General features: G+C 52.6%; 8 protein-coding genes across 8 annotated transcripts; 4 read left to right on the top strand and 4 right to left on the bottom strand.

Annotated features, from left to right (window-relative positions):
- Window positions 1–314: 314 nt before the first annotated feature.
- On the bottom strand, window positions 315–569 carry PC9H_010508 (uncharacterized protein; the record flags this gene model as incomplete). Its single annotated transcript, XM_036780001.1, has 2 exons — window positions 315–483; window positions 532–569. The coding sequence occupies 2 exons, from the start codon at window positions 567–569 to the stop codon at window positions 315–317; spliced, it is 207 nt and encodes a 68-aa protein (XP_036627384.1).
- A 1495-nt stretch (window positions 570–2064) lies between these two features.
- On the top strand, window positions 2065–2667 carry PC9H_010509 (uncharacterized protein; the record flags this gene model as incomplete). The annotated part of the gene is made up of 4 exons (XM_036780002.1): window positions 2065–2190; window positions 2249–2371; window positions 2429–2516; window positions 2573–2667. The coding sequence occupies 4 exons, from the start codon at window positions 2065–2067 to the stop codon at window positions 2665–2667; spliced, it is 432 nt and encodes a 143-aa protein (XP_036627385.1).
- A 452-nt stretch (window positions 2668–3119) lies between these two features.
- PC9H_010510 (uncharacterized protein) lies at window positions 3120–4198 on the bottom strand (the record flags this gene model as incomplete). Its single annotated transcript, XM_036780003.1, has 4 exons — window positions 3120–3541; window positions 3612–3704; window positions 3795–3892; window positions 3957–4198. The coding sequence occupies 4 exons, from the start codon at window positions 4196–4198 to the stop codon at window positions 3120–3122; spliced, it is 855 nt and encodes a 284-aa protein (XP_036627386.1).
- A 240-nt stretch (window positions 4199–4438) lies between these two features.
- Window positions 4439–5023, bottom strand: PC9H_010511 (uncharacterized protein; the record flags this gene model as incomplete). Its single annotated transcript, XM_036780004.1, has 4 exons — window positions 4439–4488; window positions 4556–4651; window positions 4714–4793; window positions 4848–5023. 4 exons carry the CDS (start codon window positions 5021–5023, stop codon window positions 4439–4441), a joined length of 402 nt encoding a protein of 133 aa, XP_036627387.1.
- A 1067-nt stretch (window positions 5024–6090) lies between these two features.
- On the top strand, window positions 6091–10821 carry PC9H_010512 (uncharacterized protein; the record flags this gene model as incomplete). The annotated part of the gene is made up of 9 exons (XM_036780005.1): window positions 6091–6760; window positions 6808–7043; window positions 7092–7440; window positions 7512–8164; window positions 8214–8271; window positions 8327–8843; window positions 8897–9344; window positions 9378–10506; window positions 10565–10821. The coding sequence occupies 9 exons, from the start codon at window positions 6091–6093 to the stop codon at window positions 10819–10821; spliced, it is 4317 nt and encodes a 1438-aa protein (XP_036627388.1).
- Window positions 10822–11892: 1071 nt separating this feature from the next.
- Window positions 11893–13176, top strand: PC9H_010513 (uncharacterized protein; the record flags this gene model as incomplete). The annotated part of the gene is made up of 2 exons (XM_036780006.1): window positions 11893–12236; window positions 12288–13176. 2 exons carry the CDS (start codon window positions 11893–11895, stop codon window positions 13174–13176), a joined length of 1233 nt encoding a protein of 410 aa, XP_036627389.1.
- A 4117-nt stretch (window positions 13177–17293) lies between these two features.
- PC9H_010514 (uncharacterized protein) lies at window positions 17294–19055 on the top strand (the record flags this gene model as incomplete). The annotated part of the gene is made up of 5 exons (XM_036780007.1): window positions 17294–17758; window positions 17817–18023; window positions 18080–18286; window positions 18355–18547; window positions 18601–19055. 5 exons carry the CDS (start codon window positions 17294–17296, stop codon window positions 19053–19055), a joined length of 1527 nt encoding a protein of 508 aa, XP_036627390.1.
- Window positions 19056–19673: 618 nt separating this feature from the next.
- PC9H_010515 (uncharacterized protein) lies at window positions 19674–20716 on the bottom strand (the record flags this gene model as incomplete). Its single annotated transcript, XM_036780008.1, has 6 exons — window positions 19674–19729; window positions 19783–19877; window positions 19930–19981; window positions 20038–20148; window positions 20207–20565; window positions 20616–20716. 6 exons carry the CDS (start codon window positions 20714–20716, stop codon window positions 19674–19676), a joined length of 774 nt encoding a protein of 257 aa, XP_036627391.1.
- Between the last annotated feature and the right edge of the window lie 694 nt (window positions 20717–21410).

Consider the following 21410-nt stretch of genomic DNA (forward strand, 5'->3'; position numbering starts at 1 on the left):
TAATTGTACCTGGATGCTGACCGCGCCGTTCTTCAAGTTGCGTGCTTGCTCCATGAGTACGAGGAAGGGAAAATGTACGTTATTGAGAGTTGTTGATAGAGCTGAGAAGCCAAGTGGGTTAGGAGGATCCGACGCACGGATGTGCTGAGTCATTGCGGCGAAGAGTACGCACTGTGAAGCGCCAGGAAACATCAATAGCGTGCGGATGATAGGTTGCAAAGCAAATAGGTACCTGTCACGACTGTCATCATCATCAGCGTAATTCATAAACAAATGCCCATTGAATAGCACCGTGACGACTGGCGGTGTCCATGTCACTTGACGACGATTCCACGGAGGTAGAGAGGAGGAATAGCATGAGCCTTCCCAAGGTTAGTCGAGGGTCGTTGGTCGAATCGGATGTCCGTTCGCTCTGCGGGAGTCTGCGGCAGCATGTCGGCGTGCATCCCAAGGCAGCATTCGGCCTGAGAAACGTGGAACATTCTACAGAGACGTTCCTCAGAGCTAGATATTAATGACCGGACTACGTACATGAGATCCCGCTGCGCGCACACGCCGCCGAAGCCCATGGAGAACTAGACTGCTTAGGCGGCAAATGAATAGGTGGCTGGCATGATTGGAATGAACAATGCATTCGAATGCTTACCTCGGTTCTCCTTAGAGTCTTCCCAGGAACGATGTATGGCAAGGCGTGGCTGAGTCCGAAGCATGAAGCGACCTTTCGGGGAGGTCAGTTGTGATTTTTGGGGATCGATGTTTAGCCATCGAGAACACAAGGTCCTCGGAGGCTGTACACACCATTTGTACCATTCGTTCACACCGGGCGGGCAAATCATAGAAGACGTGCCTGCACGAAAGACGTTCCGTGATTCCAAATGGTCGAATAAATCATCGGACCGCAAGGCCTACGCAAGGCAGTGAATCATGTCAGCAACGAATGGACCATAACGTATCGGGCGCTGTTGTTCAAGTCACATCTACGGCGCGTGTTGTCTGTGGTTGTCTCTTGTTGTTGGTAGTTCTGGCAGTAATCAAGTGCAAAATCTGTCATAGTTTGTCGAAAAATGCTCGGTGAATTTCCGTGGCTTGCTCTATTGAAATTTTTACGAAGGGACGGGACAATTGTCCCTGGTGGCATCTGGGGGGACAGATGTTCCTTCGAGCACCTTCGCCAGCCTCCGGGGCATCTGATGCGCCGGGCCGAGGCCTCTGAGGACGACTTGGTGTAAATTGTGAAGGCGTTAGCAGACGGGGTTGCCCACTCCCACAGTGGCTGAATTCGATGTCAACTTCCCTCACAATGGAGGTCGAGTCGTGCTTCTCAGCGGCTGACAGTGTACGGTTCGTTCGGTGAAGATGGCGTGTTCACTCCGTTCACGGCATGGTACAAGGAAGCTGGGTGCCTTCAAAAGCCCCATGCTGACATAACGCACCCCTTTTGTCAGGCGATCAGATTAGATTCAAAAGGTCTTGCCCAAAAGGGTTTAGTGACTAATTTGGATTTGGAGGTAAACATTGTGTGCAACTTTTGTGCGTTGCGTAGCTAACATGCCTCGAGTTTACATGGGAGAACAATGCCGTTGCCTCGGTTGCTTCATTTACGACCTCGACATGGACACGGACGGGAACAGCGGACTGCGTTGAAATGTTGTTTTCCCTCGGTCGTTGTGGTGAGATTCACCGCAGGGCTCCACACCACTGAATTGTTGAGAACAGAGTACGGCGCGCGGCTGGCTGCAGGATCGAGTCCATCACCCCAAATAAATAATTTCATTTCGGCCGGTGGGCGGTGCAAGCTTTTGCATATTTTTTAATAAATAACTATATCCTATTTTAGGAATGCGACCTACCGAAAGGTTCTCATCTCCAGAGAAACAGACTAACTGACGAGTTCGTGAAAGCACGCGGCCGAGGCGTGCAACAAATTTCAATGTTCCCCGAATATGTATAAAAGCCTCGCGATTATCCTCCTCAATTCCCCAGTGCCCTCCGCCTCCTCCACTGACACATCCCCTCCTCCGCGTCCCCTGATCAGCCACTGCACCTCCGCCCACCACGATCACCATGTTCAGCCTCGTATCATTCATCGTCGCCCTCCTCTTCACAATGCTCGCGTCCAACGCGTCTCCGATACCATCCACTAACGGAACGACCCACGAGCTCGACAAGCGCGTCGACCACTGGGGAAGGGTCAGTAATTCGCCTTCTACTCGGCACTCGAATTTACTGATCATTCATTCATTCACAGGGAACATTCTACTACCAGACTGGCAATGCCGGCAACTGTGGTTTCAAGGACAAGGACAGCAGTCCTATCATCGCCATTTCCCTTGCTCGCTACAGGGATAACAATGGAGGAAATTGCAATCAAGTTAGCAACCGCTGCCTCCATTCCACTACCTGCATACGCTAACCGAATAACGCACAGTGGGTTGAGATCATCAACACGAAGAATAACAAGCGCGCATATGGCAAGACACGGGACAGCTGCCCGGGTTGCGGGACTGAAGATCTCGGTACGTCGGACTCTCGAGGTCCATCAGTCCACGAATACTGATCGCAATCTTGGCAGACATGTCTCCCTCCTTGTTCAAACAACTTGGCAGCCTCGACGAGGGTGTTCTCAACATCAAATGGCACTTCATGAACAAAAACTTCTCACCATGAGAACACCACGCCTTCCACGTTCTGCTCACTCTCCCATACGACTCTCCGACCACGAACGACCACCATTAGACGGATTTGTTTATAGACGAGAAGGAAGGAAGGAAAGAAATTGTTGTAATGTAGTATTATTGTTTTCTTAGTCGCTCACCCTAGAGAGCGAGGCCTCCAGGCTCCGGCAGCCTTTACGACCTTATGCGTCACGATTTATACGCGCTACATCCCACTGTTGTTGTTCTTTTAGTCTAAACAATGCATTACGAATATAGAATTATACACACTCCCGGGAGGATGTCTTACATTGCACTTGGTCAGTGGTCTGTTCACGTTACGCTTTGAGTGAGGATAGATGTCCGAATACATTCAGTTCGTAGTATGTGATTGTACAAGCAAAGCAATGCAAAGAGTCCGTCATTAACAAGCGTTCCAAAGTCATTAACCATCAACGTCAACAATCACAAAAGAGCCCAGAGTGTGAGTGGAGCAAGCACATAATAGAGTGTCATGCCAAGGCCCGTAGCACCATTGCTATCGGCGGGAAGCGCGGTTCCAGTGGGGAGGTCGCTGCTACTGCTGCTGGCTGCAAGTGACTCAGCGGAAGAAGCGGCGGTCGAAGTAGCGGCGGTCGTTGTTAGTGGAGTAGTCTGTGTCGAGGCAGGCGTCGGAGGGTCTACAATGGAAGATGTAGCGGGTGGAGATGATGGCGTGCTTGTCGGGCCTGCCGCGCTTCCTCCAGTGATAGCTGTACCGCTTATAGGAATCGGGGCGGTCACCGACGGCGACTCAGTCGGAGATCGCGTAGCGGAGGAAGACGTCCCGTTGCCTGCACCGCCAGTGATTCTGAATTGGGGGCTAGTATTGCCGGAGTCCCCGAACACTAAAGACACATACTCGCCGGTCAAAACGTACATGGAAGGGAGAAGGGAGGGTTTGAATTGGAGACGAACCTACGACGATGTAGTTGTTTCTGGGTGGAACGTTGGGAACGGTAATAGAGACCTGGCCATCCTTCAACAAGAAGCCCTGGGCGAGGGGCGAGTCTGAGGGGGAGGTGCACAGTTAGCCGCGCGAAGCCTTGCCAATTCATAACCCGGCAACGAGGCTGTCCAAATGAGTCTACCTCCACTCACCAATCATGAGGTTCAGGCTCTCAGACGTCTCAAAACCTAGGACGACCCTCCCAATAGGATTCGTGATTTGGGAGTCCGGGGGAATGTCGGTCGTGTCCCTGTCGACATAGACCCGGTCAGCGACTCGGAAGCACACAATAGCAGAACCGTAGCTTCGGGTACTCGCCATGTAACGTTAACCTTGTCCCCCACTCTCCAAACTGTATTGGCATCGGGACTAGTGATGGGGGGATTGAAGACATCCCGCTGTTCCACCGGAATAGCTCCAATGAGAGAAGAAACGAAGAAAAGGCATAGAATCGTGAAGGCAACCATCGTAGGGGCTTCGTCTCGCGGGCGAAGACGTGGACGTTGATGGGAGGAACTTCCAAAGAGTCGTCGGCTCTTCTGCCGCCAAAGGTCATCGTTTAAGTACAAGCCATGTGGTCGTATTAATTGGGTTCACATGTGACTGGAATCAGTATCTGATGCAAGATAACAAGCGTGGGCTACACCGTACAGCGCACTACAGCAACAAAAGTCCTACACAGGCAAGCAAAGTCCGGGTCCGGGTACATACAGTGTGCAAAAATTACAAGTGTGGAGTAACGTATAGCCGAGGGCAAAGGGAGAACAACTACGGATGTGCGAATGCACAAGTCCGTCTACTTTGTGATCGTGAATCGTGGGCCGTAATTCCCAGAGTCACCAAACACTAGGGGATGGGCACGTTGTGAGTGGCAAGTTACGAGGCGGCCATCGCAGCAGGCACGGGCACTCACAAACAAGTTGGTATGCGTTTCCGGGCTGGACGTCCTTCGGGATCGTCACCTCCACTCGGCCGTCCAAGATGAGGAAGCCTTCTGCCAGGGGGTGGGCTGTTGAGGATTCGTATGGAATCAACAAAGCGGTACACTGAACGCGGGGAATGAAATCCTACCATGGTCTTGCAAGCCATCGCGCGCAAGGACGACCCGTCCACGGTCGTTCGTGATATCCTCCGGTGGTTTGGATGTGTCCCTAGAACGGTGTCGTCGGAACACATCAAACGGCAGTGAATGGCGAGTGTCTTACCATGTAACGTTGTAACGTCCGCCGGCCTTCCACGAGGTACCCGCGCTAGGAGAGGTCAATGGGGGAACGTAAATTTGGGTGGGTCGAGCGAAGACGATGCTGGCAAGAGCAACGACGAGCAGAGAGAGGACGGCGGAGAAGGAGGACGCTTGCATAGTGGGCCAAGTTCTTGCCATCGTCCTCTTGCTCGACGCTTTTATACTGCACGAAAGCGGATCGTTATCTACAAGATACCGCCCCCGATGCCGGTGGAGTGTATATCATGTCATGCGCAAAGCATCCAATGCTATTTGCCCTTCATGACCACATTGGCGGAACTTGCACCTATCTCGCCGCCTTGCCTCGTTTCGTAACTCAACGGATTGAATGAGGTTCTTGGGGTTTAGCCTCGCCTCGAGGCTGATGTATTACTATCAAATGAGGTTCTTCATCAGTGATAATGTGAATTGGAGTGGCTTCGCGTGCAAAGTTTGATTGAAGCGACGAATGGCGCCGCTATGCGCCAGCTCGTAGCACAGTCTGAGAGTAGGAGGGAGACCGGGGAAACCTTGCGACCAAGTTAGTATAGTTCGAAAGGGGGATCCATTAGACCAGTCGAACGGACGAGCTAGCTGCTGATTTACTGCATCAAATGTTCGGTACGGGGAGATTGTGCTGCAAGGCGTAAAAATCGGACATGAGAAGCTAGTGTAACCTTCACCAGGCATCCGATGTGAAAATATGACTGGCTTTGACCTCAAGAAATCCAAGATTTAGTACCTTTAAAACTGTTGGCCGCTTACAATGATCAAGGTTGCTTGTATCAGTTACCTGTTTGATCGACTTATCAGTGGGTTGAGTCAATAGAGAATGCTGGCTAATCATGTACTCGCTGAAACCCCATCTCTGTTGCTCCTTCTGCCGAGGTCGAGGATGCCGTGCTCGTTATGTTTCGAGCTTTTGTGCGGATGGCGTTGGTGGTGAGTTTGCCTTGAGTTTGCTCTCATAAGATTGAGGGGGTGAGAGGGGGTGAGTCGTATACAAGCAATTCACTGAAAATTGCCGGGCGTTCCAATGCACGCAAAATAAGATTCCAGATTCGAGAATTGACGGTATGTCAGGAGGTTGAGTGCAACACGTTCACGTGATGCAACCAAACTGATGAAACAGCGCGTAAACAAGACGCGTTTAATGACAACAAACAACGCGGTCACACCCGTCACACGGTGACACACTCTTCTTCCCCACTTCATCCTCTCCGTCCATGATGAGTTTGCCCACTCCCCCCAGCACGTCCCACAGAGAGAGGGAGGCAGATGCTCCCGCGGGCTCACGCGTTGTGTGGTCTCAGACCCACCAATATCACTGTCTCACTAGCCCGCCCCGTTTTGCGCCGTCCAAAACAGTGGCCGCAACCCCGAAATCTATTCTCAAGAGGCGCACTTACTCTACCTTGCCTATTGTCGTCGCCGAGCAGCGCGAAACCACTCCAGAACCTTCCGACCCGCTAGTAGATTTGACATACCTGCAGTCGACCGTGTCCAAGATTATCGCACTCGAAACGCCTGTGCGAGAACTCATTGAGGCGTACTCAGTTCTGGCAGCTCGACTACGGTCGTGCATACCTACTACGGGACCTGTTGATTCATCGTGGCCGCTCTTCCGACCGCTGAGAAAGAACCGTGCAGCCCTCACCGACGCTATAGTGCGCGACCTCGGTAGGGCACTGGAGGAGCCCCCGAACTCAGAAGAGCCCGCCGAACCCTGCGAGGAGCGCTGTTTACTGCCATCGCCTGCCAAGAGTCCGCGAAAACGAGGGGGGCTGTCGGCAGAGCAGGTCAAGCATGCGAGGGATGTATGCCACACTTGCCACGCCGTCATGAGACTACTCGCATTGGTTTTCACGACGCCAGCGCTGTATAACATATTCAAGGGTAAGTGCTACGTTCTTATATAATAAATACCACTGAGCTCGCTTCAGACCTTCAACTGGACTCGATGCTCACGCAGGTGCTGGCCATACCTCTAGCCGATACTCTCCCGACGCCAAACGCGAGGAAAACATACGCTCTCGCTATCTGGCTGATATCTGCTCAACGCCTTCCCTCCGATATTCTCCTCCCAGCGCGTGATCGCATTGCATATGCGCTCCGCCGAGGCATTGATGGAGAACTAGGGAAAGAGGGCAAGAAAGGGTCGGTCAGCGATGGCCTCAAGGTAAATCACATGCGCTTTCCCTCATATCTCTGCTAATTATATTGGTAGGCCATTCACGACTTGTCACTCCACCACCCCGAGACATTTGTTCCCGCATTCACAGAGCTGCTCCCCTCCGTGCTCGCTGCATTGCTCGGCCCCACACTCACGCTCCGCGTCCAAGCGTGCCATGCTCTGGGCGGGTTCGCCTATGCAGTAGCCAGCATGGAACGATGCCAACTCCACACCCGTATATCAACCACAGTCGCCGATTTCTTCACGGAAGGAATGTCCGCGGCTATCTCTGCGTCACCCATCAAATCCCCGTCGAAGTCACCCTCGAAAGACCCCCCGCTCATTCGCACCCTCCGCACGACTCTCCAGCGACTGAGCCCCAGCACCCCGCGCAAGGGCCTTCGTGGGCACTCTGCGTGCTCGCCAACCTCATCGTCCTCATTGGCCCTGCACTTTACACGAGCGCTCGCCTAGAACGCTCCGTCCGGGCGATGCTTGCTGTCGGGATGCGTACGAAGCGCAGTTCTGTAAGGGCGGTCCTCTGTTTAGTATGGCGCTGCTTGGCATGGGTGTACTTCCAACCACCATTGTTGCCCGATCCTGATTCGGAGTCGGAAGTCGAGGAGGAAGATGATGACGATGCGTTCAAGAAACCCGACGTTCGAGGGACATTCTGGGATCTGATATCGACGTACAAGGATATGGGCTGTGGAGTCAACCTCATTTACGCGCTTCTTTCTGATCCCAACACGCGCGACGAGGAGCGGTTGGAGAGGGCATTTGCAATGCTGAAGGCGATGTTGAAGCGCGGCGGGACCACTCGCGAGGAGGCCATGCTGGTGCTCAGGCGACTCTGCAGCTCAGACGCAGAGGCTGATGCTGACGGCTTCGATATGAAGAGGATGCTCCCTCCATCGTTGTTCTCCGCCAATCCTGGATTACTCAGCGTCGACTACAAGAACCTCGCCACGGTAGTCAAACCCATGTTTGGTGACTGCTTACAAGTCGACGATATAACGCCGCTGACCCACGAAGAACTCGCGAGGGAGAGCATCCTTGACGAGCTGTTAGAGATATGGAAAGATGGATTCAAGTGCGTTGAGATGCCGGATCGGGCTGACCCACCTGTGAGTCTTATGCATCTCGCCAAACGTTGCATTCTTACATTCTCTCTAGGAAGACATCGTCGCTACGTGGGAGGGTGTTGTCAAGGCCAATGTCGCATTCTCCCAAGGTAGGCTAATTTTGCTCGGACTCGAAGTTGGAACTTCATTGCTAATTGCTCTTAGACTCTGGCGATGATGATGCGACTGCTGAGTTCGCGGTACGGGCTGTGAGTGTCCTGATGGGTCTTCTGCAAGATGAGGACCTCGACGTACGGGTCAAACAACAAGTGCTTTCTCCGGGGCCCCCAGCATCCAGCCCAGTCAAGCGACTTCGTAAGCCCGTAGAAGTGAACGAACGGACAAACGCCTCGCTCCTCCTCACCATCGTACATTGCCTGTGGACCCACCTGCAGCAATCTATGCCCCGCGAGCTCCTGGGCGACGCCGCCAAAGAGATGCTTACCGGCATGTGGACAGTCGAGGACCGCTTGGCGTCCGAAGCACGAGCAGAGTGGGCCTCACTGTGTGCCGATGTGCTGTTAGTATGTGAGGGCTGCAGTGTCGATGTGTTCTGGAGCCGGGCGTCGGACTGGGCAGAGGAGGATGTACGCGTGTCTTGGGAGGCCTTCACCGAGAGATGGCGCCGTGACAGCAAGGCGGGCTGGGAAGGCGCTGTGGCCTTGCTGAATATTCCCTTCGAGTAAGTTCACGACGTTATACTCCTTGATGCTTTTTATTGACTGGATATTACAGGTCTGGCAAAGCTTGGGAGCTCCGTCTACCAGAGGTCGAGCTTTGGGAGAATCTCCTTACTTACGCTGTCAACAGTGCACTGGACTACGGTCACGAAGCGGGGCATGTCCTCGATCAAGTCGCCGGCGCCATCATGCGCAGTTACGACCCAAGCTCCTCAGCGATCGTTCGCATCGCTGATATCCTTCTCTCACAATTGAATATCTCAGAGGCCAGGGAACTTCCGTGCACGCTCCTGCAGTTCGTCAACGAGGCGCTGCTGTCAAGTTATCCTCCTGAGCCACGGAATACGGTGCATATTATGTGGGTAGTGCGGGCGCTGACGGACGTGCTGGAGAGTTGTCCCCTGGAGATGGTCGTGGAACTGATGGAGCTTGTGGGTGAGGGTCTCGGCGTCTGGGTTTCAGATGAGTGTAGTGCGCTGCCGCTGGATGACTACGCGTATAATGTGAGCATTCATTTTCGCATCGTCCATTTATAGTTGGTTAACATTAAACTTAAACCCAAGATCGCTATCATGTACGAGATGGTTCTGGCCACGACCCGCCCTCTACCAGCGACCGAGGACCTTGTTGAACGCCTTTCGCCATTCCTCGAGTCAGCCCTCCAAGGACGGTCTGATAAACCAGCCTCGGTCTGCGAAGCACTGCGTGAAAGCTGGGACAGCAAATATTCCGTGGCTTCCATACCCGCTTCTGCTTGGCCAGTTTCCATCCAGGAGTTCTTCGGTCTGACCGCTCCATCGCAAGAACAGGACGTTGAGGATTCCCCAGTTTCGATCGTCGCTATTGTAGAACAAGAGGAACCTCCACAAGTATTAGGGCCTGCTGTCCTCCTTCAAGCTCCTTCGACCCCCGTTCGCCCCCGCTCAGCCCCTCGCCACCTGATACCAACCTCCGAGCCAGTCTTCCGCTTCGCCCCTCTCCAGAGCCCCCGATCCCCTGGTGCCGCTACGCCTCTTCTCATTCCCTCCACCCCGACCAGGACCCCTCTGTTGAAGTCGAAGAGACGCCTATCACCTGGATCTGCACTCACCATGTCTCCCTCGAAACGCCGCCGACTCGAAGCCGAAAATAAGGAAAACGAGTCGCCAGTCGTCATCGCCTCTGTGATGGAGCGCATTCTTAACCAGACCCCGGTGTCGGTGAAACCGATGAAGCGGGCGATGCGGGACGAGGAGGACGAGGACGAGGAGATCCACCATCGGGTTTTGAAAAAGTCGAAGTCGTTCCCGCCTTCGAGCCATCATGACGACGACGAGGAAAGTTTGGTGGAGGCACAGTTGCTGCCCTCTCTTCATGATGATGTGTTCTCGTCGTGTTCTCGTTCTGTCGGAAGCCAACTGAAGAGGAAGCTTGTCTTCGACGCAGTGGAAGTGCCATCACTTCGAGACGCATATGGATCAGGGCTGTCCCGCTCTGCGACGCCAAAATCCCGTATACGTCCCCGTGTATCGAGTTCCACTTGCAGGACTGCTCGTCGACACTTGGACTCTGGCTATGAGAACAAACCCACTCCTGCCTCGGCCTTTACCCCCCTTCGCGATAGCTTCATGACCAAGCTGCTCGGGTCTCCTTCGCCCCTCCCAGAGATAGCTGTTCCAGACAGTGGTACGTTCACTTGCTCAGAAGCCTCAGACATCAGTTGCTGATCTCACTTATTGTCCAGATGATTCCATCATGGCTGATGACGTCCTCCAGAAATCGTCTTCAGATGTCCCGTCGTCGGACGATTTTTTGGGCGTGGTGACTCCCCACCGTTTGATCTCTCCTCCGCCGCGCCGTTCTGCCTTCAATGCCGATCCCCCGAGCGACGACTCCGTTATCGGGTCCAGCCCCACGCGACACATCGCCGCGCGTAGATTGTCGCGCCAAAATTCAAATTCTTTGCAGCGACCCGCTATGATTTCGATGGAGACTTTGTAGTCATTGTGGTATTATTCGTTTCATTGTTTTTATTGGTTTGCATTGTTTATTGTTTTATATTTTATATCCTGCATTGTTACATATGTATATCTACGCACTTGCTCATAGAATCGAATCTCGCTGGAATTGTGACAACCTGATGAAAAAATTGAGCGCATGACTTGGACGCACGTGGTGCCCGACAGGCATTACACTATTTTCTTGCTGGCTCACAACGTCCGACGCGTTCAAGGCCTTTTATGCTGCTTATTGATTTGGCGCATCGCCTAGGGCTTGGACTTGGCGCGTGGAGTCCAAGAAACCAATCCCTTATCGCATCTTTCAGTCAATCGATCCATTGATGATTCTGGCGCGTCACTCTACAGCTGCACCGCGAATATGGGCACAAAGGTGATTCACCCTTCGATCCGGAAACACCCTCGGGGCCAATGAAGATATGCATGGACCTCTACGGACCTATCATGCTGATCGAAAAAGCCAGATGTGCCCATTCAAGCCGTCCTGACATCACACCCAGATGTTCTGCAACCCCGCGACGAGAACGTGTGCTGACTCCTGAGCTTGCTTTGTGTTAAGGTATGTTGTGATGTTGTGACGATTCGCCGAGTCGAGCGCTAACAAAAAAAAGCTTTTCCGAATCCCAGCTAGCTCTTGTCTTGTCTCAGAACCTAGTACATCGAGTCGACTGGGGTGCGACGGTCTCCCGGTACGACTGTACTGCCTCGTGCGGGCCATAGCACGGCGATTGTCATCGGTGAAAGCCCATTGTTCCGCTCAAAAGCGTCTCTAAGGCGCTGTATTGTCGCATTTCACACCCTGCGACGGTTCCAGGTCCGCTGTCCGGATCCGGGGGAAGCAAGCGCCCTTGTCGCAGCACGAGTCCGCCTTGAGGTGATAATAACGGGGGGTGGGCCCTTTTCGGAGTTGCAATGCTCGTGCCCGCTCGCTGGGACTCCTAATTGCCTACCGACGCTTTGTTATAGTAGATCGTCTATAAAACGACCCAGGCAATCATGGTTGCAAGATCGCATTCATATCCCCCACCGCCCGCACCGCACTGTTCATCTCATCATGGCTTGGGCAGTCCGCCGCGAATCCATCCTCGCGAACGAGCAGAGTCTGCGAAGCCAGGCTGACGGGTCCTTCGGCTGGCTGGAAGCATCGACAGTCAATATCTTTGGCGACGAGAAAGTCAGCAGCAATCCTGTCGAACGGACGCTAAGCCCTGCTTCTACTATCTCATCGGGTCCGTCCTCTGCGAACACCTCGCCTTGCCCTGCCAGCACAAAGGGCACTTTCGACGATGACAGTGAATCCGATGCCGGCTTCGACACCGATCACTCGCAGTACGAGCCTTATTACATCGACAACGATAAATACAGCGTCATCGACGGAAAAGCGTATATGATCCCAACGTACGTTGCGTCTTATCCACCTTCAATGCACTTGACTCACGTTTCCTCAAGCATCTCGCAGCCTGTGTTCGGCCAGACCAGCTACCCAGGTCTACCTCAACTCCCGATCCTCAACAATGCGCTCAGTCCTATGGCGGAGGTCAGGCACCTCCCGCAACTTCCATCCACGCGCACTTCGTCCCCACTCCTGCTTCCTTTCCAGGGAATCGACTCTCGCAGCCCCTCCCCTTTCCTCCCCCTCCCCGCACCTCTGCCCCCTCGCGATCTTTCACGCGGAAAGCGATCTCGCAATACCAAGACAAAGCGAGCCACGCGCACGCGTCGTACCTCGCTCATCCTAGCTGAGGACTCTGACCGGGACGCTGAGGGCGAAGCAGACAACGCCTCGGATGACGGCGAATGGGTCCCCTCCAACCAGCCCAGGCGATCGAAGTCGAAGAAGCGATCTCGCGAGGACCGTTCTTCCCAGTTTGACACGTGGAGCTTCGCGGCGGCTCAGGGCAGTTCGAACACTACTGCTCGGTCTCTCGCCCAGATCGCCCCGCACGACGTCCGCCCCGCCAAACGCACCCGCACCCGCACCTCCCCCCAATCCCGCAATGTCCAGGTCCCGGCACTCTCCCACCCCGAGGACGCGATCGACGACCTGTCTTTCAAATGCTCAGAGTGCGGGTGGGTTCAGGATAACAAGCGGCTGCCTGACTTCAGGCGGCACCTGCTCACCCATACTCGCCCGGACGATAGGGATCAGAGCCGCGGGTGGTGGTGCAAGGGCGTTCTGGCCTCGAGCGTGCCGGGCTTTCGTGGAGAGGCTTATGAGTTCAATGGCGAGCTGAGGTTTGGGGGGTGCTTGAGGACATTCAGCCGGAGAGACGCTTTGAAGCGACACCTAGACAATCGCAACGTGTGCTGCCTGGGCAGCATTCATCAGCACAACTAGATTTCCGAATAATCATGACAAGTCTTTTCTTCTACTCGGACATTTCATCCTTCATCCTTCCTTCGGACTAGCCAATGAGCATAATCTACTACTTCCTGTATCGTTAGTTATTCACTTTCCCGCACGATACCCTCATATCATCATTTTGTTTCTCACTGCACTGTATCATCATTGTAATACGTACGGTTCGACCATATGTATCTTGTATGAACCTCGATTTCTAATGCAATCTTCACATGAACTGGTCGGATGACACGCAGTCGTAAGGCAGCGCTGGATACTCGCAAAAGCTTTGATAACTGGTAGGCTCGGAAGATATGTTAGTCCGAATGATCGCCTGCTTTGGTCGTCGATCCTGGATCAGTTCATTTCTCTGTCAAAAGTTAAAACACACCCACTTCGGTTCACTAGTCTCAATGTTGAATCAGTGAGAATAGATATACAATGGTATTACATATATCATACAAGTAGGCACAAGCCATGGGCATTACAAGACGGACAGACGAGGCATATCAAAAGCCCGCGGCTGCCGCGACGAGATAACTACGCCGTTATAGTATACAAAGATATCCAACAGTTAATGGGAATGAAAGAGCTATGCAATAATGATGTTGTGTGTGGAATATTATGCCCTCCAATGAGCAGATCGTAGTTGGCGGCTATTGACTAGTTTACCAATGATCACGACGCAGCAGAACATAGGCATAAGAGTAACCCACGTTATAAGTGCAGCAAGACGAAAGGCGTGTGCGGTGGCGGCGGCGGTGGCAAGGGCCAGGACTACCAGACCGAAGATCACGACGCACAAAAACTTGGTGGATCCAAGAAACCTGGAATCGACTCCTGTGGACGCGGGGATACAATTAGTAATAAAGCCGTAAACGTAAGAATCGGGGGTAAGCGACATACGTCCGTGGTATTCAAAGTGAAAGAGGGGTAGCTCGTCGACGGAACGCGTAGTTGGAAAGCTCCGGAGAGACGGCGATACAGCGCCTGGGGTCCCTGGAATGTTGTGAGTGTGCAGAGACATTGAGAATGGTGGTTTCGTAGGGCACCGTTGGTCTTATACGCGGAGCACTCTCACTCTTCCCTATTAGACCACACGGGCGTCTTGTGACTGGTAACGTTATAAATAACCATATAACCTTCGAAGTGAGTGACTGGTACATACCTGTGTAGCACTGCCTATCATGTATTTGACCTATGCAGTCTTCCGAGGATTCGGTCCCATGAACAGCTTCCATCAACTATATCAAGAAAAACCTGCAAGGGACCTTGATATGCTTTCATGTCATTGATCTGGAATGCAGAGACTTCTCCGGCGTCGCTGAGAGGACTTGGGCAGGACGCACAGGATGGGAAGTTGCAGCTCATGACGAGCGTCCCAACCTTTCTGCCTTCCTTTATCAATGAAACGCCGGACCGGGACACTTGTTATGGTCTCATAGTCCCGAGTCTCCGGCGAAGTCTGGTGGCTGTGCCCTATGTGCGATTCCACGACGTCACAACTCTGTACAGCGGCCCGGCGACTAACGGAGAATCAGTATACTTACCGTGTTCAACAAGGACCCCGGATAATCCCTGTAAAAGGTTAGCCCAAAAGTCCACCCAATGGTAATGGGCCTGCAAATCGATGGGTGGATTCGTCATCAGGGATTATCGATTATCCGGGGTCCTGACTGAGACTGGGTCACGGGACAGCGCACCAACGCTTTTGCCCCAATACGGAACCTGGGGAGTAAACTGGAACATATCAGATGGGGATGCCGAAGAAAATCCGGACAATGTCCTGAACTTACATCTTTAGATTAGAGCTCTAATAACGTGGGGCAGATGAGGCACCGAGATCGGGGTTACGCTTAAGTGGGATGTAAAAGCCCTTCGTACACTTGGAAGTCAAATCCCTGGTCCGGTTTTCATACACCCGAGAAGTCCCGCATGCAGTATCCCGTGTCTGCCGCACGAGACGATGTACTGGAGCTACCGGAAGGCGGCCAAAAGCTCTATAAATACTTGGACAAGTAATGGCTTTATCACGAACGAGGGGCCCAAATCCTTCGTCGTGATCAGCCACTAGTTCTGGTTTGCAACTTTTGTGTATATCTGCCAGTTTTTTCTGTGCATACGAGGCGGCATAAGCGCGTTCTAGGGCTCGCCGGGACAGGTTTTGTACACTTGGGACGGTCCTCAGGCTTGCTGAAGAGGCCTGGATCCATTTCGTACAGATTGGGGCTAATTGAAGAGCACACTTTGGCCAACTTTGGGATCAGGCCTTTGACCGTATCATCAAGGGTCCTAAAAGGTCTCAGTCCGACACTGCTGTGCGGTATCGCCGGCGGAACAGCCGAATGGATGAGGGTCGTATGCCATCAATGTCCTAAAATAGTTGCGGCCAACATACATAAAATATAGATCCGCGGGACGCGCCGGCGGTAGCTCGCTACGAAGTGCTAGTACAACGTTAGATATTATTAATATTGTTATTGCGGGATGCACTGGTAGTAGTTATAGTAGGGTATCCACGTCCAAGCGGTACTGTAGTGTTTGTCGTTTGCCACCTAATTTAGCTACTCAGGAAAGGTCCACCCCTTCTGTCATGATAGCATCGAGTTCCTTCACTCGGGATGCTAACACAAGAGGATTCTTTCTTTCCGAGACGGGTTTTCGGAAGAGCGAGGCCTTGTGACTTGTGCACAGTAACTGCCCATGGGCCATGGCTGGCAAAATCAAGGACAAAAACCAGCAGTATTAGCGCTAAGACTCACCGACGGAGTCCGCATTAAGACGACGGCACATTGCGAGCTAGGCATCCGCACGTCGACAGGTATCACAAGTTCTGAACGGATGGTAGAACGACGGAAGTAACACCGTTTCTTAATCTTGCGGCAGCAAGAGCAATGCTCCCTCCCACGGCAGGCGTAACGCTCGTGGATCGTGCCATCGTGCTGTATAAAGGACGAACGACGGAGACGGGCGCGAAAAGCGAACAAGGCTTGAGGGATGGGGGGACGGGGGGCATGATGGAGGAAAGGGAATGATGGAGGAAATGGAATGATCATAGGTGAGAACACTACACAAGCAGTAATAGCGACGCGACACATACCACAGGGCTAGTAGTAACAGATCCCCCATCCAACAAAACAGAGTCCTCCTCCAGTCAATTTTGACGAAAGTGTTGAAATAAGCTGGTGAGGTCGCGCGAATTCCGAGTGAGCAAGTAGATATATTGCGTTTGGCTGGGACTCCAGCAAACGCATGAAGAAAATAATACATGCGCGCGACATGATACTACAGTAGTCACGTGCATCCCCTATACCCCTGTACCGCCAAGATTGCTGAAATCCAACAGAAAGCACCTCCATTTTGACATGAAACGGAAGCCAAACCGAAGGCGCACCCGAAAGACACGTCAAACCGACGCACAAAGACAAAAATGAGGAAAAAATGGGGAAATATAGGACGCGACGCAGACCAGACGCTGCGCGTCTCTGTTTGTCCTTATTTGTCCGGGCCTGAGACCCCTTTAGAGAATGAATGCTCGCTACGCTCGCAACTATAGCCCAAACACCTCTGCTTGATTCCTATTATCTAACACAGGGTGCAGGATCAGATAATATACTGGTTCCTACGCGCGTACGCGATCACTATGTGGGAATTATTCCCAATAATCAATCCATAATACTACCATGAATTTGTTATCGGGAATAATTCTAGTAATCACATATTAACTACAACATTGTGTGATCACGCATGCTGTGTAACGAGCAGGAAATCCCACATTCGTGGCGGAGAGGGTGCTTGTCAAGTATTAGGGAGGTCTAATTCATTGAAGCACTATCTTCACTGCAGGCTGAAATATAAGTTGGGAATTAGAACATGTTCGCACGTAGCCAGGATGATGGCTGTTCTAGGAGACACAGATGGCCCGCGGAAATGCGGCGGTGTGTAGCACTGTCCGCTATAATTCTGTATGGAGAATGATGCGTAGACCCAATTCAGAATGATTAATCAATGGTGTTCAACTATCTGTAGAAGGAAAGTGATTCGCTAGTGATTCGCTGATGATTTTGGGAGACTGCTTCAACCAAACTCACAGCACTCTTCCTCCCCATCATCGATGAGTATCTGGGACACCGACGATGCTGATGCATCTCCCCTTGGTGAGGGAGATATCGACGCCGAGTTCGAGCGAAGAGTGCTTCGGGATGGACGAGCGCTCGCCATGGGGCCTGACCCTGCTCTTGCACCCGCTCAAGCGCTGATCGGGGACGGATGGAGGCAAGGGCCCATCGAAACGCCGCATGCGCTTGGTTTCCGTTGGGAGGAAGGGGCACCGTCTTATGAAGATAACCTTCAGAATCGACAAGCGCTCGTCGCGGGGCCTGAGCCTGTCTTTGCACCCGCTCACGCCCTCAGCAGCGAAGGATGGGGGGAAGGGCCAATCGAAATGTGGCATGCCTTTGCTCCCCGTTGGAGCGAACTACCGGTGATCAAGCCGCACGATGGGCTCGAATCACCAGGTATTTTGCATCTGCATGAAGGAAGCGCTGTGGCAGCCGAGAGGGATGCTCGACTATGCATGGTCAGTGAATCCCCTTCATCAACGAGCGAAGGGAAGGCTTATTCGAACACCTCGCTAGACCCACGACAACAGTAGTGGTTCTCTTGGCGCTCCCCCAGCAATCGGCACAGGGATAACGAGCAACGGTATATCCAATGTTGGACTTGATAACTCGGTCGGCGATCCCTATGTGCCTCAGTGGCCTAGCTGGCAGCCTTTACCTGGGCTACACCAGGGGCACTGGACTGAAGATGACACGAGATACAATGAACAACAGGCTGTGCATGTGAGTACTCACCGGTACTCACCAAACGGGTAACAGAAACTGAAGTCATTGTGAAGCAATTCACGCCCCACCGGAGACAACATCGAGATGGAGCGGACTCGGAACAGCAGCAGGGATTGGACACTACGTACCAACTGCGTGTGCCAGCCTCGTCGTTGGCACATGCACTTGATGAGAGATTTATAACCTTTCCGAGCAAGCAAAACGGGGTGAGCCCTAAGACATCAACGATTAGTGGCGGGGATCCGTGCAGTGAGGCAACAGTGAGTTTGTACCGAAACTGTTTGCCCGCGTCTGCGATCTGATGGCGGGGTCTTCGTACCTGGTGTAGAGCGCTTCCAACCGACCAAGCCCGCCAAACTCGGCGATGTCAGCCAGCAGCCCGTCGGGGTCGAGCGTCAATTCGGAGAGAACCAGGAAGCAGGACGCCGACAATAAACGCGGCAAGGAAACAAACGAGGCAAGAGCAAGATTCAAAACACTGTTCCCAAGGGCGGGAACGACCCTCAAGTCGGCAGAGGCAGGTGAGTACGAACAAAGATCACTCAAGGTGTAGTGTTCATGGGCGTGCTCTTAGCTGTTCTTGTCTGCAAGCACATGAAATGCGAGAGGAGTGTTCCTTGGGTTGCAGACGACGTCAAGGGGTTGGGGCAGCTGTTAAAAGGAGAGAAAGCTCCAACGGGCGCATCGCCAGAGCCCAAAGACGAAAACGACGACAAGGAAGCTCGACAGAAGAGGAAGAAGAAGGAAGCAGACAGAGTTCGAAACGAGGGCTGGAAGAGACTGACCGAAGAGCTTCGGCAGTTGTTTAAACAATCCGAGACTAATTTGGATGCATGGCAAATAGGCAAGTACGACAGGCTTTCAGGCCGAGACCAACCTAACGAACCATCTCCCCAATTAGCGTACGACTTCCTAGTGTATGGGAAGGAACGAAAGGTCGTACCTGACTTGATAAACATCCCATACAAACGATGGCGGGGGGAGTGCGGGTTGATGAACACGTCGGGCCCCTTCTTCGACGAGGCGTGATACACTCACCGGGGCTATATCGTGCGCACGAAACGAACACGACAGGCGAATGAAATCGTAACCTATAATGGCGCCTGCGTTAGAACCACTGTTGCGCATAACTGGGGACACAATACAAAACCGTCAACGCTCATGAGCATCCGTCAGAGTGCTTGATGGATGGAAGAAGTGGGTTTGGGGGGAAGGCGCCTTAGCGTGGGGGGTTGAGATCTGAGACTTACTTAGCATACTTATGTATCTATATAATGGTAGATGTGTAACTATATGGTTCTATGGTTCAGGCAGCGTGTGATTGATGATGGAGGCCAGTGTGGCGGCGATAGTGTCCATTTCGGGACCTAGCGTATCACTGTATTATGCGATATGCGATTATATCGGCGGGTACGGACCATATCATTGATTTGGCGCAAGTTTCCGTGACATCGGCAGATCACTCTGGTTGAGATCAACAACTCCGCAGTTATCCGAGCCTTCGTGAGCGAAGACCACAGAACGCGCGTATTTATAACTCGCACATTGCCGAGACCTCACAAACACGTAGGTACTACAACTTGGGCTCCTCTTTGCGTTGTGTTATCAGCACGTTCATTCATATCCCTGATGAAATACTCACCGCCACTACGCATCATCGTGAAGTAGTACATACTCGCGAACAGACAATCCAAATTTTATAACTGTTGGGCCCGTCAGCGATGCTGTTTGGGTAGTCCACGGTATGACGACTCACCATCACCTGCTTTGAGCTCATAAAATCTGGACGTTGGTATTTGCTCGCCATTGACGTGCGTGCCGTTTGTGGACTCCAAGTCGATGATAAATGGTCTTTACAAGGCTTCATTGAGCAGCTGTACACGTATGACATTCATGGACTCACTTTATCACAGCCTTGACACCGCCGAACTCATCCCGTTCTTGCACAGAACGATCTGCGCAGATGGTAAGTAGGCGTGTTCTCAGAATCGAACAGTGGCATTTTACGCACGTTGGATAGCAGCATGTTGTTTAGAGCATGAGGGGTGCTCAAGAACGATATCAGCCACTAGTCGGTCTCGCCCTATCAGATACGCGCTCTGGCGATGTATATGGAGTAGCTCTAGCTCAAGTGATTATCAGAATTCGACTTTACCCAAATTCCTAGAGATACGACGTACCCACTTGCTCCTTTCCTTTGAAAACATACAGCCGCCACCCGAGGGTCGGCTTCCTTGCCTCCGGTGGTTCGTTGTACTTCAAAACAGTGCTCGATCCGTCCGCAGCCTTCACGGTGTTGGTGGCCGCTGCCAGCAGGCCAGAAGCACCGAAGTTGGGCTTCGCCTTGTCGACGGGCGGAGGGGACTTTGAACCCGAACGCTGTCTTGATCTCGGTGACTTTGAACGTCGAGAAGACCCTCCCCGTCGCTCTCTATCCATATCTCTGTCATATCGACCGCGGTCTCTGCCGCGTTCACGCTCTCTTTCTCGCTCCCCATATCCGTACTGACGGGTTTCGCTATCTCGTTCTCGATCCCTCCTGTAGAAATAGAAAGGATCCAGATGTTAGCAGACAACAGGTGAACAAACGAGAGCGCTGTACCGGCGTCGGTCGTATTGGTCCCCCCGATCTTCTTGCGTAGATGGGCGGTCGCGCCTCGAGCTTTCGGCGTGTTTTCGGGAACTGTCATCCTCGCGTCTGGAACGACGAGGCGGGGAACGTGAATCTCGTGCCATGAAGGTGCTCTATGGTAAGCTCTCTGGCCTGAGTATAATGTGGGAAAGCCCGAAAAAGCCCCTTAGTCGTGCCGTCGTCCTTCTTCCACTGCCAGAATGTTTCAATATTCAATAATCGACGGAAAATGGCGAATCAAGAGCTTTCACAATCTCGGTCGCGTGTGGGCCTGTGGCTTCAGTGCTCATCAAATAATAGTTTCTCGTTGTCGACGCCCCCGGTTCCCTTGCGCCTTTTTGACAGATTTATTTGGATTCGTTGGACAGCATTTGTGTATACGGGCGAACAATCCCACATAAGGGGAGCTCAAAGTTGGCGCATAAGAATCCGCGTACGCATATGCGCGCATACGGCCGAGGTGCCGTCGATTATGTAATCAAATATCACACTTTCGTCACATCGTAAACGCGTTGTGGCGTCTCTTCTTGTCCCGTCTCATCTCTTCATATGAATGAGATATGCATGCCTGAGCTTGTTTTGGATCCTTGCGCGGGGCATGATTGCAGTAGATCAGTGTAGATCAATGGAAGTGATTGTTGGATTTCAGCAATCTTGGCGGTACAGGGGTATAGGAGTTGCACGTGACTACTGTAATATCGTGTCGCGCGCATGTATTATTTTCTTTATGCGTTTGCTGGAGTCCCAGCCAA

Source organism: Pleurotus ostreatus, assembly GCF_014466165.1.
Source record: "Pleurotus ostreatus strain PC9 chromosome Unknown scaffold_8, whole genome shotgun sequence".
Classification (NCBI taxonomy): Eukaryota; Fungi; Basidiomycota; class Agaricomycetes; order Agaricales; family Pleurotaceae; genus Pleurotus; species Pleurotus ostreatus.